Genomic DNA, 12,207 nt, shown 5'->3' with positions numbered 1-12,207 from the left:
TTTTTTCTCGTGTTGTGAACTAACAGAGGAAAATCTTTTTGTGTAGAGGACCCACTCATTAAATGATGGTTTGTTCACCTCTTAAAACCCCCAGACAGCATACAAAATTACCAAATTTTGTCATAAGTAAATATATAAAAATGTATTGTAGAAACTTCATTTCCCGTAAAGCTACTTTGCAATGATTTGTACCATAAAAAGGGCTGTACACATAAATGCATTAAATTGAGAATCTGCATTATTCCGCACTAGCTCTTTCAGAGGTTGGTGTGTTATGTCTCCCTCTACAGTCTGAATGAGTTTTAGGCCTACTATTTATTTTCTGAAGCAGATTCAGGGTACAAAATATATTTACCACCAGCAAGATGCTCATGTCTTTTATTGTTTGGCAATGGGCTATGATCTAATATTCTTCTATTTCAGATCAATGAAGCTGGATATAGAAACTTTGAAATGATTATATATGCATAGTACAAATACTATAAAAAATAAAGTGTACACACATGAGGTTCGATCCCTGCTGATTTATTGGAATGCTTGGATCTGAAGCGAGTGGCAGTTGTGCCGCAGTAATTGTGCACACTTTGCGGGCCAAACAAATAATTATCGATGGTTGATCTCTTACACTCGAACACAAAAACATTCACATACACCAGCACCAGCTATGTAAGCACTTTGCACGGAGTACTGTACATGAATACTAACAGATTATATTTATATGTACATACGCACGCACGCACAACTTTATATATCGCTTCTTGCCCACTGGCTCTCCCATACTCACACTTAATTATTTACATAATACTTTATAGAGCGCATGGACACGTACACAAAAACAGGGATGCAAGTGAGATAAATATTAACACTGGAAACCTCACGGTTGTGCATTAGATGCTTAAGAAGAGGAGCTTTCTCACACTCGAACTCTCACACACAAGGTACGACATGGTTCGATGGTTTTCACTCTATCATATTGTGTTATTGTGAATGTGAAAGGGCAAAAGAGAAAGAGGCGGTCTCGGACACAACTGTGCCAAAGAACTTGAAATCGGGAGCAAGACGTACATGTTTCAAAGGCATGATTTCTCTTGTGTGTCTGAATCATTTTGCTGTCATCGTGACACTGTGAGTGAGACCGAGTGCATGTATGAAGGCACGGAGAAGCTGGCAGAGTAAGTGCTACTATTAAAGGTTGTTCAGACTGTGACAATGGGATTTTGAAGAGAATCTGGTCCCACCGCAAAGCAACACGTCCTAAGAAAAACTATTTCTCGCCATGAAAATTATCTAGTCTTTCTCTTGCTGCTGTCTGTTATGCATCTTAGATACATATACACATTTTCTATGGATCATATAAAACTGGCCACTGTCCTACGTCCACGTTTTGTACTTTTCTTTGTCTTGCTAAATAAAAGTATTTTAAGTACATTATGAATAGCCAACGTGTCTTAACCCTGCCTCTTCAGTGATTGACCAATGTGGTGGGCCTTCCTAGACCAGCGAGGCTCGCCTCTCCTGAGGCGTTTCCTCCAACAGTTGAAGCAGCAGCTCATGGAGAGTGGTTGACATGGTCCTGTATGCACCGGCAGTCAGATGTAGGAAGTCGAACATGTCTCGAGAGGAAATAGTCCCGTCTGAGTGGACAAAACTACCTCCCACATCAATAAACTGAACAGGGCCGAGTCGAGGAAGAGATGCGCGAAGTAGATTATTTACTGATGCATTTTTCTCTCTCAGGGGGTTAGGAAACTCTCCCCTCGGCAACAGGCCCTGAATGACAGAAATGACAACTAATCAGCTTAGAACAAAGTAGTTGATGCTCTATACTTATTCATTCGAACACAACATATTTCCAATTGTCAATATTCAGACAGCGATTTAGGTAACTCACCAAAACAATAATTTTGGACTTGGTGAGACGAGACAGAAGTAACTGTGCGATGGCCAATATTCCTCCAGCAACTTGATCCGCAGTGTGCTCATGATTATTAGTTCCCACCCATAAAACCACCACCTGCGGAAAAACAAATAAGGATGCAATTGCAGTGTTAAACACGCGTTTTACTTCATATTGTTAAAGCTGTTCGAACAAAAAGAAAAAAAATGCTTCCTCACTCTGGGTCTGATGTTCTCCAGTTCTCCATTCTGTAGTCTCCACAGCACATTACAGGTTGTGTCTCCACCGATCCCGAAATTCAGAGCATGGAGAGGTGAGAAGAGTTCCCTCCACACCTGAAACCAGCAACAATAAGAACTGTAACTAATGTAAACCAACTGTACATTTATAGATAAGCTACAACAGACAGAAAACATAACAGGTGCACATTGGCTAAAGTGTAAATAAAAGTGCCATTACGGAAATACTATATAAGCATGTTGAGTAATATGTCTAAATTATTAGGGCAGTTTTGTTTAGTATTTAAAATTTCATTTTCTATGACTATACAAATACATGGACAATATGTATAAACATTAAATTAGATTTTTTTTTTTTTTTTTTTTTAATATACCAGCTTCATAGGATACATAAATTAATAATCACTAAATAATTTTGAATATAAAAAATGTTTCAGTTTGCAAACCACTGACTGACAGTTTTTATAGTTTGCATGTTGAGCGCATTTCAACATTTTGCCCACACACACACTTCTGCTCTCCTGCCTTGGTATTTATGGAAACACCAAGCACTGTTTCTCATTTGAATTCACCGCTTCCAGAATTGTTCTCATATGCATTTGGATAAAAGTGTCTTCTTCCTGAATACACGGAATGTTGTGGAGACACACGGCTCTCCTTCCACGGACTAACTCATTAACGAGATAACAATCACCTCATACTGCTGCATTAGCTGCACCATGGAGTCCCCCACAAACAGAACGTCAGGCTCTGCATCCTTACACTCCTGCACGAACCGGTTATGCTGCAAAAATATAGGACAAATGCAAGCACGTTACACTCCAATCCTTAATCAGAGCCAGGGAAAGATCTGCACGACCCTGAGATGTTACAAGCACGCGCTTTTACGCGGTCTTCCTCAAAAGTGCACACCTGTGACATCCAGCGTCCGTCTCCCTGCACGTCGATGACGGGCGCGGGTTCAGCTGCGGGATTCTCCTCGGCGCTCATTCTGGGTCTACAACACAAACACAACACCGCTAATGAACGGACGCGTTGACGTAATGGAAATGAACGGCGGTGGTTTGACTGGCGCAGACCGCGATGAGTGGAAATTTAGCACTAACTCAACTGGAAAAACACAATTCACCGAAAGGGCGCGCGCGCATCATTCGGGACGCGTGAAGGCTAGTTACGTCGCACAAAGAGCGCCTGTGTTTTGCTTTTAGCGTTGTGAGGATGAGGAGGAGGAGGATGGTGATGATTGTGACCCCGGATGGAGCCCGCACACAGCAGAGGCTGTGCGTTAAAGATTAACGCTTCGTAATTTACTGTAACGACTGCCGTTGTCAGGGATGGTCACGGCATTGTTTATATGATGGCACAACGGAGAGGAATGAATCGAGAGCCGGGACAAAAGGAAACCGCATTCCCGCACACCACGTCCGTCTCTACGCACGTTTCCTTTTGACTAACCTGGCTTGCAGTGTTTGCAAATCCCGTCTGCGGCGAGCGAGCTGCTGGCGTGCAGCAGGGCAGGGCTCCCTCGGTCACGTACAGCAGCACCGCAGTCGACCGACTGTCCGGTGGAAGATGCAGATGAGCGTTTCTGCTGCCGCGCACCTCGACTTTGCTTTCTCCAGCTCTCCCTTAGAAAGCAAGGCGACCTTTGCCTGACTCGGGCTGCACAGTGACAATGGCGTTGGACGTTTCGATTGTGAGGGCGTACAGCGCGGTGTCTTTTCAAGAAATCACAGTAAATGTTTGGGTTATGTAAACCAAGTAGCATCCAGCCAACCACCTCCCCACTTCCCTGCGCAACCGCCCTCGCACTTTCTGGAAAGCCTCACTTCCGCCTCCAGCCATCGTCACGCACTTCCCATTCAGCGCCGTCCCGCCTAATGAAGGCAAAATACAGGCGAGGTCTGTGATAGGAAGAAATGTTACAATCGAAGCGGTATCGTGCTTATATTTCATTCAGCTTGTTTTAGAACAGGTCCATATACAAGGACTTCAATTTGGTAACTCTTTATACAGCTGTATCATGTTTGATACGTGGATGTCTAAGGCCTTTCAATTATGAATACAATTAAAACGTTGCTGAAAAACCTACACAAACTTTTAAACGCATGGCTGCAGTCTGATACTTCATACTGTAAAAAGTTTTCTAATTAAAAAAAAATGGTGCACGTCTTTGTGATTTTTTTTAAGAAAATAAACGTAGAAATAATATTAACATTATTACTACTATTTCAACATTTACTGGACTGAAACGACTTAGGCTTACCTGATTACCCATGCACTTTTTTTTCATGAAAACATACTACAACTAAAGAGATTTCCCTTACAAAATCAATCATTGTTGTACTACAAAAATCAAAACGTTTCTATAGATAAGCCATGGCAATCACAAATTAACCATGGGTTTGCTTTACGCTAACGTTTAACCATGGTATTTGTAGTAAAAAACATGGTTCCTATACTTTTACTACAATAAAATCGTGCTTACTTTTCCTAAGGGTTAAACATTAATAAAGCATTTAAATTATTATAATTATCTAGATAGTTATTAAAAAAAATCAATACAACTCTATTCACTTATCGATATAATATCGATAATTTTATGAACCTGAAAGCTGCAATTTTTCAATGACTCCACAAGACGGCAGCAGAGTACAGAAAACGAATAAGTGTGCTTTCTGTGACTGCACAAGCAGAGTCAGACAACATGTTTGTTACAGTACATCTATATAACCGATAACTTCATGTAACTTCATGTCCTGACGAACGAACATCCAAATACCTGTCGGAAACGAAACTTTTTAAAATTCCGATCTCAATGGATGTTGTTCCCACACTGCCCACGAGTAACATGCAGCGACACGCACTGCACACAGAAAAGAAAGCGCTTAACCTGTGATGTAGGTAGACTTTGCATGACCGGTTTTTAGGCTGACGCCTTTTTAAAACTCCTCCTCTTTCACAGAGAAGAGCAAATAGTCTGAGTGGTGTAGCATGGCCGCTGCCTTCAGGAGTGCCGAAGTTTAACTAATATTTAGGTACCGAGTGTAAATACAGTAAGCGGCTAGATATACAGTTTACAGTAGGCTACTTACACTTAGAGGAGCTCTGATAGCTCATCCAGTATTATTTTTCCCATGAGTCGAGTCTGGATTTACCTGTTCTCTGCGCTATGTGCGCTTGTCTTGACAGGTGAGTTTCCGACTTCCTGGATCCACCTTTGATTTCGGAATAAACGTGAAGGGATTGATTAACGTAAAGTGCTTTAGATATTTTTTTCAACATTATTTGTAGCGTTAGGAAGGCTCTCTGCGTGCTGCGTTTGGCAATTTGAGACTACTGCGGTCACGTTATATGCTGCTTTGGGTAGTCTCCGAGTAACAAGCTAGTATGTGGTTTTAACCGCTGCTGCTTTTTAGTGTAGTTTTTTTTTTTTTTTTTTTTTTTTTTTACTGCGGCACTTATCAGATTTACACCGTGCTGCCGTTCATAAAACAAGATTATGCGCGATTAGATTGATCCTCAGGGGGTTAATGCTGGAATTACAGCAGCTTGAAGCGGATAGCAGGTGCGCTAAGAAAGATTAACGATGTAGGTAGAACGAAATATGCAGAAACAATTGGAAGAAATTGAATGGATTAAATAAATATATACGTGTATGTATTTAGAAATACCCTATAGGCTATATATAAGTAGGCCTACAGAGTGACCTAGTGGGTGCAACGGCTGCAGGCTCTTTTTAAGCAGAATTAAACACCGATCACAGCAAGATCTATGAAAGCTGTGACTTAATGCGAAATAATTAGTTCAGGGTAGTTAGTAGGTTGGCAGTGGTTGCATGTGGCTGAAAGATGCAGGTTTGAGCAGGTTAATCATCGCCAACATGTAATACTGTAAAAATGTCTCAGATTGTTGTGGCTAATTTGTTAGCTAGAAGTACTGGAGATCAAACGGCTTTTAAAAATGATTTTTATACCTATTGGGTCTAAAAGTTGGGATTCAATAGGTTCATCAAAATATGGCGTTGTAGAGAATTCAATATTATTAATAAAAGCACTTAATGGTTACGTGAGTTTAAAGGTTTTGCCATTGGATTGCAGGGATCTGATAACAATTTGTGATTAGATACGGTATGTGAAGAGAGGCAAGCATCTATCTATATATCTGTCATGCAGCTTGATGAAATGATGGTTGTTTTTTAATGTTTGTGTGAAGATCACAGAGAATATACATTTTAGTGCGAAGTCTAGGATGAGAGAACGCATGTGCATGTTGTTTGTGTGTGACTTATATACATGTTAATCCGTGGTCGTCAGGTGTGCATCAGGTGGAGGGGATGGAGATGTTTACACCCTCGGAGTTGGAAGCGGTCAATGGGACAGATGTATGGCTCAAATGTACATTTAAATCTACTCATCCGCTCTCTGAAGAAAGAGTCTCTGTTTCCTGGAGCTTCCAACCGCTCGGAAACACGGCAGGAGAATCGGTGAGACTAAATGAGTGTGGAGTTAATGTGTCTGAAAATCTTTTTGTCTTTATTATTGTTCCTTTCTTCCATATTTTTAAAAACCCCAATTTACTGGGTCAAAGTCCTTCCTTTCTATTTAACCCTCAATCTTTCTCTCTCTTTCTTTTACTCTGCCATAGTTTTTTCACTACCAACAAAGGGCATATCTCCCGACAGCAGGCATTTTTAAGGATCATGCTGTATGGTCTGGTGATATAATGAAGGGTGACGCATCCATCACGCTAAAGAATGTGCAGTTCAGATTTAATGGTACCTACAGTTGCCAGGTCAGAAATCCGCCCGACATCCATGGTTTTGTGGGCGAGATCAGCCTCAGAGTCGTTGAAAAAGGTAAGAGCAGATGCTGTGCCACTTGTTTGAAAAATGAGCTTGAAAAATCCTTTACTGGCCCTTCCAAACCTGTGTGGCAGAGGATGTGAAGGTTGTACGAGCAGGATATTGTGTTCTTTCTTTGATCCAGCAGCTCAAGGACAGAAGTATCTAATCAACCAGGCTGGAATGGCAGACAGTCTTTTCTAAGAGTGTTATGATACAGACAACACAAGTTTAAAAGTAGCAAAAGTCAGCCATTTTCTCTGATAAAGGTTCACATCCTGTTATTTGAACAATTTAATTTACTGAGCTGGATGGATTGCTTGAAAATGGTATTTATTGCGTTACTGATTCCAAATGACATGAGAGAATTTGTAGGTACTATTGTAATAATGTAATCCATTACATTACATATTTTAGCTAATATCAGATCACTTTTTTATTACTTTGATTTATTCTTTTGTTATATGTATCTGTAAAGTATGTATGCATGTGTGTATATTTATGAAGCAATTGGATATTTTTGCTCTTTAATTGCTTCTATTGTCCTCAATTGTAAGTTGCTTTGGATAAATGACCAAATGTAAATGTAAAATATATTCTATTAATTGTTATTAACAATATGAAATGCATTAAACATTATATTACATTATATTAATGTTTCACAAATGGGATCACGAGGGATGTGAGTTTAATGAAAATTAATGTAATTAATGTAAAAGAACCAAAATTTTAAAATAATCAGAATAAAATAAAGAGTTACACCAGTCTTTTGTAAGCCCTTTCTTAAATTAGAAAGTTAAGTCCACACTAGAGGCTTAGTAATTACTAGATAGATTGAATAAACTTGTACTTACTTCGGTTGCACCAGCTGTTTGTAAGGCAGGACGTAGATAGCAGTTAATAAGCTCTCCGTAAAGTAATGTATAGTGGCATAATGTGATGTTTACCCTAAATCATCCAGTAGAAAACTTCAAATGCACAAGCAATACTTGCTTAACTGCTATGAATTTTAATTTATCACTTATTCTAACTTTCTTTTGCCTCACATATACTGACCGTAAATACAAGCTTCCATTTAAAAATGCGATACATTAATAGCATTAGTGTACATGTAAGCTATTTGAAATAGTTGAAAGAAATATGGATCAATAAATAATGCAAGAAAAAAAAACATAAGCAACATCGAATATGCCTGAAGGATCGAAGGTCGTCGGGTAAAAGAAGAGCATTAAGGCACTTCACTCAGTCTGCTATTTTATTCAAAGCATTACTCCTGACCAGACGCTTTCGTAAATATTTTCTTTATATGTAGAGCTCCACTTCAACGAGGTGTAATGGTGCAATGAAAAATATTTAGTAGTGCGTAAGTTTTGACTTAGTGCCCTTATTTGCTAGTAAAAATAGTCTTTGTTTTGTACTTTCTAGTTTCTTTCTCTGAAATTGGAATTCTGGCAATAGCTGTGGGTGGATCCATTGGCGTTGTTCTCCTGATCCTCATCATTTATATTGTTGTGCGGGTATTCCGGAGACAGGAAGATGACATGGCTGTTGACATGGAGAACTACAAATCAAAAGATCAGGTGCTGTGAAAGAGGAAACATGACTCAGGGTTTTAGTGAGTCTGTGCTGTTAGTTTTCTGTCTGGACTCACCCATTTATAACTGCAAGTGATTACATATTTCAACAGGATTTTATAATTATATGATATAACTATGTAGATGGCAAACTGATCGGTAGAAGCTTACTTTCTTCTACTCATAATTTTACAGAGAGATGTTTTTAGTTATCATAACCTTTTTTATTTTTTAAGGTGAGGTCAAATTTTATCCATCTTTTGTATTCTTAAAAAGATTACAGATATTATGTTTTTGTATATGCATATATGTATAGATTTGAGTATTGCTGCCAGTAAGTAGGTACATGCCATTCTTTATTCTGCGTTTGTCTGTTGCACTGCTTTGAAGAAGTTTGTATCATCATACATACAGTAAACCTGTGCAAAAAAACCCTAACCATTTAAGTGAGCAATATAAATTCTAAAGCTAGTAACATATTTTGTAAATAAAGGTGGAAGGGATGGATCAAAGAGAAACTGCCTGAAAAGAAAATATTGAACAAATGTACTGCCCATCTCAAATCTTCAGTGTTCTGGAATTCTCCTCATCCTTTAATCCTACTGTATTTGTCTCTGTTTTATTACATTACAGCTGTATAAGATTTTACAAATACATTTATATTAGACACATTTTAAAAAGTAAATAAAATCTTTGATTTTTTGGTGAATGTTGTGTTCTCTTTGAAATTTTGACACGGCAAAGCTAGTTTCATAAGCCATTAAAACCACAAATGTTTTATTTTTTTTCTATTACCTACTCCCCAACGAGTCTGATTGTATGTCATTTATATGTTGGATTTTTTTTTGCAAGAATAAAATTCTAACTTAAATTTACCTAATTTTGATTATGATACCACTAGACAGATTCTATGATCAGTATAGTCTTGTTTTTTTTAAAGTAGACCAATTTCGTCAACATTATATCTGCAAAAAAAAAAAAAAAAAAAGAAGTAACATTATGGTGTAATAAATATTGCAAATAATATATACGAAAAAGCACCCTCTGGTGGCTGTAAAGTTTGTCATAAAATAGTGATTACATGAGTTAGTTTCATATAATACACTGAACAGCCAGAGATCCTCCTCTATTAAATGGACTAGCTTTGCAGATGCTCCTTTGTTTGATGTAATCAGAACATAAAAGTGTGATGATTATTATTATTATTATTATTATTATAGCAAAACCTAGCACACTGGAAGGATGTAGTTTAAAATCATGTGTTTAAGAGACAGAGAGACAAGACACAGTATATCACAGCTTGTGTTACATTACATTGATCTGGGGTCAATCATGAACCTGTTTATTATGAACACACACTCTCTTCTTCTGATGCTGTGCGTGTGTGTGTGTGTGTGTGTGTGTGTGTGAGAGTGAGAGTGTGTGAGAGTGTGTGTGTGTGTGTGTGTGTGTTAAGATGGATGAGGGACTTCTGAGTCCTAGACTTAAAAGGAGTAATTGAATTTATAGATTTTCAATTGTTTCAACCAAATAGAGAACCTGACTTCCTGTACATGAGAGAGAGTGTGTGAGTTTGTGTGTGTGTGTGTGTGTGTGTGTGCGTGTGCGTGCGCGTGTGCGTATGTTTGCTCGCTCACTGCGGTATACCAGAGAGTGCTGAAAGAGGCTCGTCCCCTGCCAGACTCTTTGCTGCACCAGCAGAGGACACCTCTGAGTGTGTGTGTGTGTGTCTGATGAGAAAGAAATGCAGCATTGGTGGGAACTGGTCCAGAAAAGCAGAAAAAACCCTCTCCACGTTCAGTGCAGCACAGCGCTGCAGAGCAGCCTCAAAACGGAGCTTAGAACTCCAAACTGCAGCCTTCATCCCATCAACACACACACATACACTTCTGCACTGTCCCAGAGTCTTACACTGTGATATTATCGGCATGGATACCTTGCTTGCCAATACTGTATATGGATACTTGATGTGACCTGTGGCTTGACACACAATACTTTGTCAAATACTATTCTAATCAGCATTGTGCTTGCTTGTTTTTTTTTCTTTCTTTTTTTTATGAGCTCATTTTATTTGAGAGAATACATTACATATTTTGGAATTTATTTGTTAAAGTTCGAAATGGCTTGCATGTTTGCAATATGCATAATTGAAATTAAGGCAAGGGGTTGTTTAAAAAACTATTTAAAACTATATATAGCATTTTCCATCAACATCATAAATGTAAGCTTCAGGTATTTATACTGAAGTGCTGGAGAGTATGCTATGTCTTTAACTTCAATTTAGCATTTCTATTTTTTTAAAGTTTATACCAAACATTTACAAAATGTGAAACACTTTAGTTTATGCACCAAGCTCTCACAAAGCACATATTAATGTTTTTTGTTCTTCTTTTTTGTTCTTCATGACCATATTTAGATCCCTTAATTCTACCCCATACCTGAACTCTTACTAACTATCCATAACATACAGATCAGGAGTTAGTTAATTCTAAAAATTGGTCAAATATGTTAACACTTTGTGACCCTGTTACACATTACATGTACTTAATGTAGTAATAGCAAACAATCCCTTTAAGAAACTTGTAGTGATTATATCAAATGTTTACAGCATTTGTACCAGTCAGTGCCAGATTTGTCTTGGCACAACTGAAACATTGCAGAGCTTGGGGATGGAGATCACCATGTAATACTGCAACGTCATTATGCTACATCTCATGTCCATATGGGGATGATGCAGTACTAATTCATGTGTGGTTTGCAGTGCTCAATGGAGAGGCTTAAACAAGGGCCTATTTTGAGAAAAGAGGATTGTTTAAGCAAAGCAGCATCTGGATCCAGATAGGGCAATAAGAAAAACAGGAGACAAAAGACAAAAAACTCCTGACCAGTTTTAACTGCAGTAAAGGATTTTGAGGAAATAAACCTGGATTTATATATTATATATTTATATATTATATATTATCATATATTATGTAATTAATTCTGTTTTCTAATAATATTTTTAGCAAAAACAGAAATAAATAAAAAAGGCAAGCACGCAAGCTTAACATGAGGATTTTTGGTAACGTGGTGTGGGACCACTGTTTACTGTATTTTTCGCTACCAATTTAAACTGTATCTGAAATTTTCTAGCAACATTGTCAGAAAATGTAACTTCAAATCTTTATATTGAAGTGCAAGAAAGTGCGTCTTTAACTTCAATTACTATTAATTTAGCATTTCTGTTTTTCATACTTGCACCAAACATTTAAAAAATGTGAAACATTTTAGTTTAGGGACTAATTCTCACTATTAACATATTGCTTATTAGCGGGCCTGTTATTAACATATTGGCTGTTTATTAGTAAAGCACATAATGCTGCATGACCATATTCTACAGCCTTAATTCCTACCTTACGAACTATTAATAAGGAGCAAGTTTATTGGGGCAAAGCTCTAAAACATATGGTTTCATGAAGCTCAAACATTGCGAGATTTCCAGATTTCTTTCAAGGTTTAAGATATCTGACAAAAAAAAAAAAAAAAAAAAAAAAAATATATATATATATATATATATATATATATATATATATATATATATATATATATATATATATATATATAGCATATTGACATATCATAGTTGTAAAGCACATTATTCTGCATAACCATATT

The 12,207-nt window shown here is 37.7% G+C and overlaps 2 protein-coding genes across 2 annotated transcripts; one reads left to right on the top strand and one right to left on the bottom strand.

The window, feature by feature from the left end:
* Nucleotides 1-509: 509 nt before the first annotated feature.
* On the bottom strand, nt 510-4,232 carry pafah1b2 (platelet-activating factor acetylhydrolase 1b, catalytic subunit 2). The gene is made up of 6 exons (XM_043238797.1): nt 3,592-4,232; nt 3,049-3,133; nt 2,831-2,920; nt 2,116-2,232; nt 1,892-2,014; nt 510-1,770 (listed from the first exon to the last, which is right to left on the bottom strand). Exons 2-6 carry the CDS (start codon nt 3,124-3,126, stop codon nt 1,492-1,494), a joined length of 687 nt encoding a protein of 228 aa, XP_043094732.1. The 5' UTR covers nt 3,127-3,133; nt 3,592-4,232; the 3' UTR covers nt 510-1,491.
* An 860-nt stretch (nt 4,233-5,092) lies between these two features.
* On the top strand, nt 5,093-9,262 carry mpzl2b (myelin protein zero-like 2b). The gene is made up of 4 exons (XM_043239655.1): nt 5,093-5,328; nt 6,453-6,622; nt 6,784-6,994; nt 8,405-9,262. The coding sequence occupies exons 1-4, from the start codon at nt 5,274-5,276 to the stop codon at nt 8,566-8,568; spliced, it is 600 nt and encodes a 199-aa protein (XP_043095590.1). The 5' UTR covers nt 5,093-5,273; the 3' UTR covers nt 8,569-9,262.
* The last annotated feature ends 2,945 nt before the right edge of the window (nt 9,263-12,207 follow it).

The sequence above is a fragment of the Puntigrus tetrazona genome, chromosome 5, assembly GCF_018831695.1.
Source record: "Puntigrus tetrazona isolate hp1 chromosome 5, ASM1883169v1, whole genome shotgun sequence".
NCBI classification, from domain to species: domain Eukaryota; kingdom Metazoa; phylum Chordata; class Actinopteri; order Cypriniformes; family Cyprinidae; genus Puntigrus; species Puntigrus tetrazona.
Note: the sequence above shows the minus strand (reverse complement) of the source record. Positions and strands in the feature narration are given on the sequence as shown.

Bases quoted from the DNA above. Each gene is read 5' to 3' on its own strand.
- mpzl2b (XM_043239655.1), top strand. From the start codon at position 5,274: ATGAGTCGAGTCTGGATTTACCTGTTCTCTGCGCTATGTGCGCTTGTC. The intron at 5,329-6,452 runs GTGAGTTTCCGA...CGTGGTCGTCAG, and splicing joins ATGTGCGCTTGTCTTGACAG to GTGTGCATCAGGTGGAGGGG. The intron at 6,623-6,783 runs GTGAGACTAAAT...ACTCTGCCATAG, and splicing joins GAAACACGGCAGGAGAATCG to TTTTTTCACTACCAACAAAG.
- pafah1b2 (XM_043238797.1), bottom strand. From the start codon at position 3,126: ATGAGCGCCGAGGAGAATCCCGCAGCTGAACCCGCGCCCGTCATCGAC. The intron at 2,233-2,830 runs GTGATTGTTATC...TGCTGGTTTCAG, and splicing joins AGCTAATGCAGCAGTATGAG to GTGTGGAGGGAACTCTTCTC. The intron at 2,015-2,115 runs GTGAGGAAGCAT...GTTTTTCCGCAG, and splicing joins TGGAGAACATCAGACCCAGA to GTGGTGGTTTTATGGGTGGG.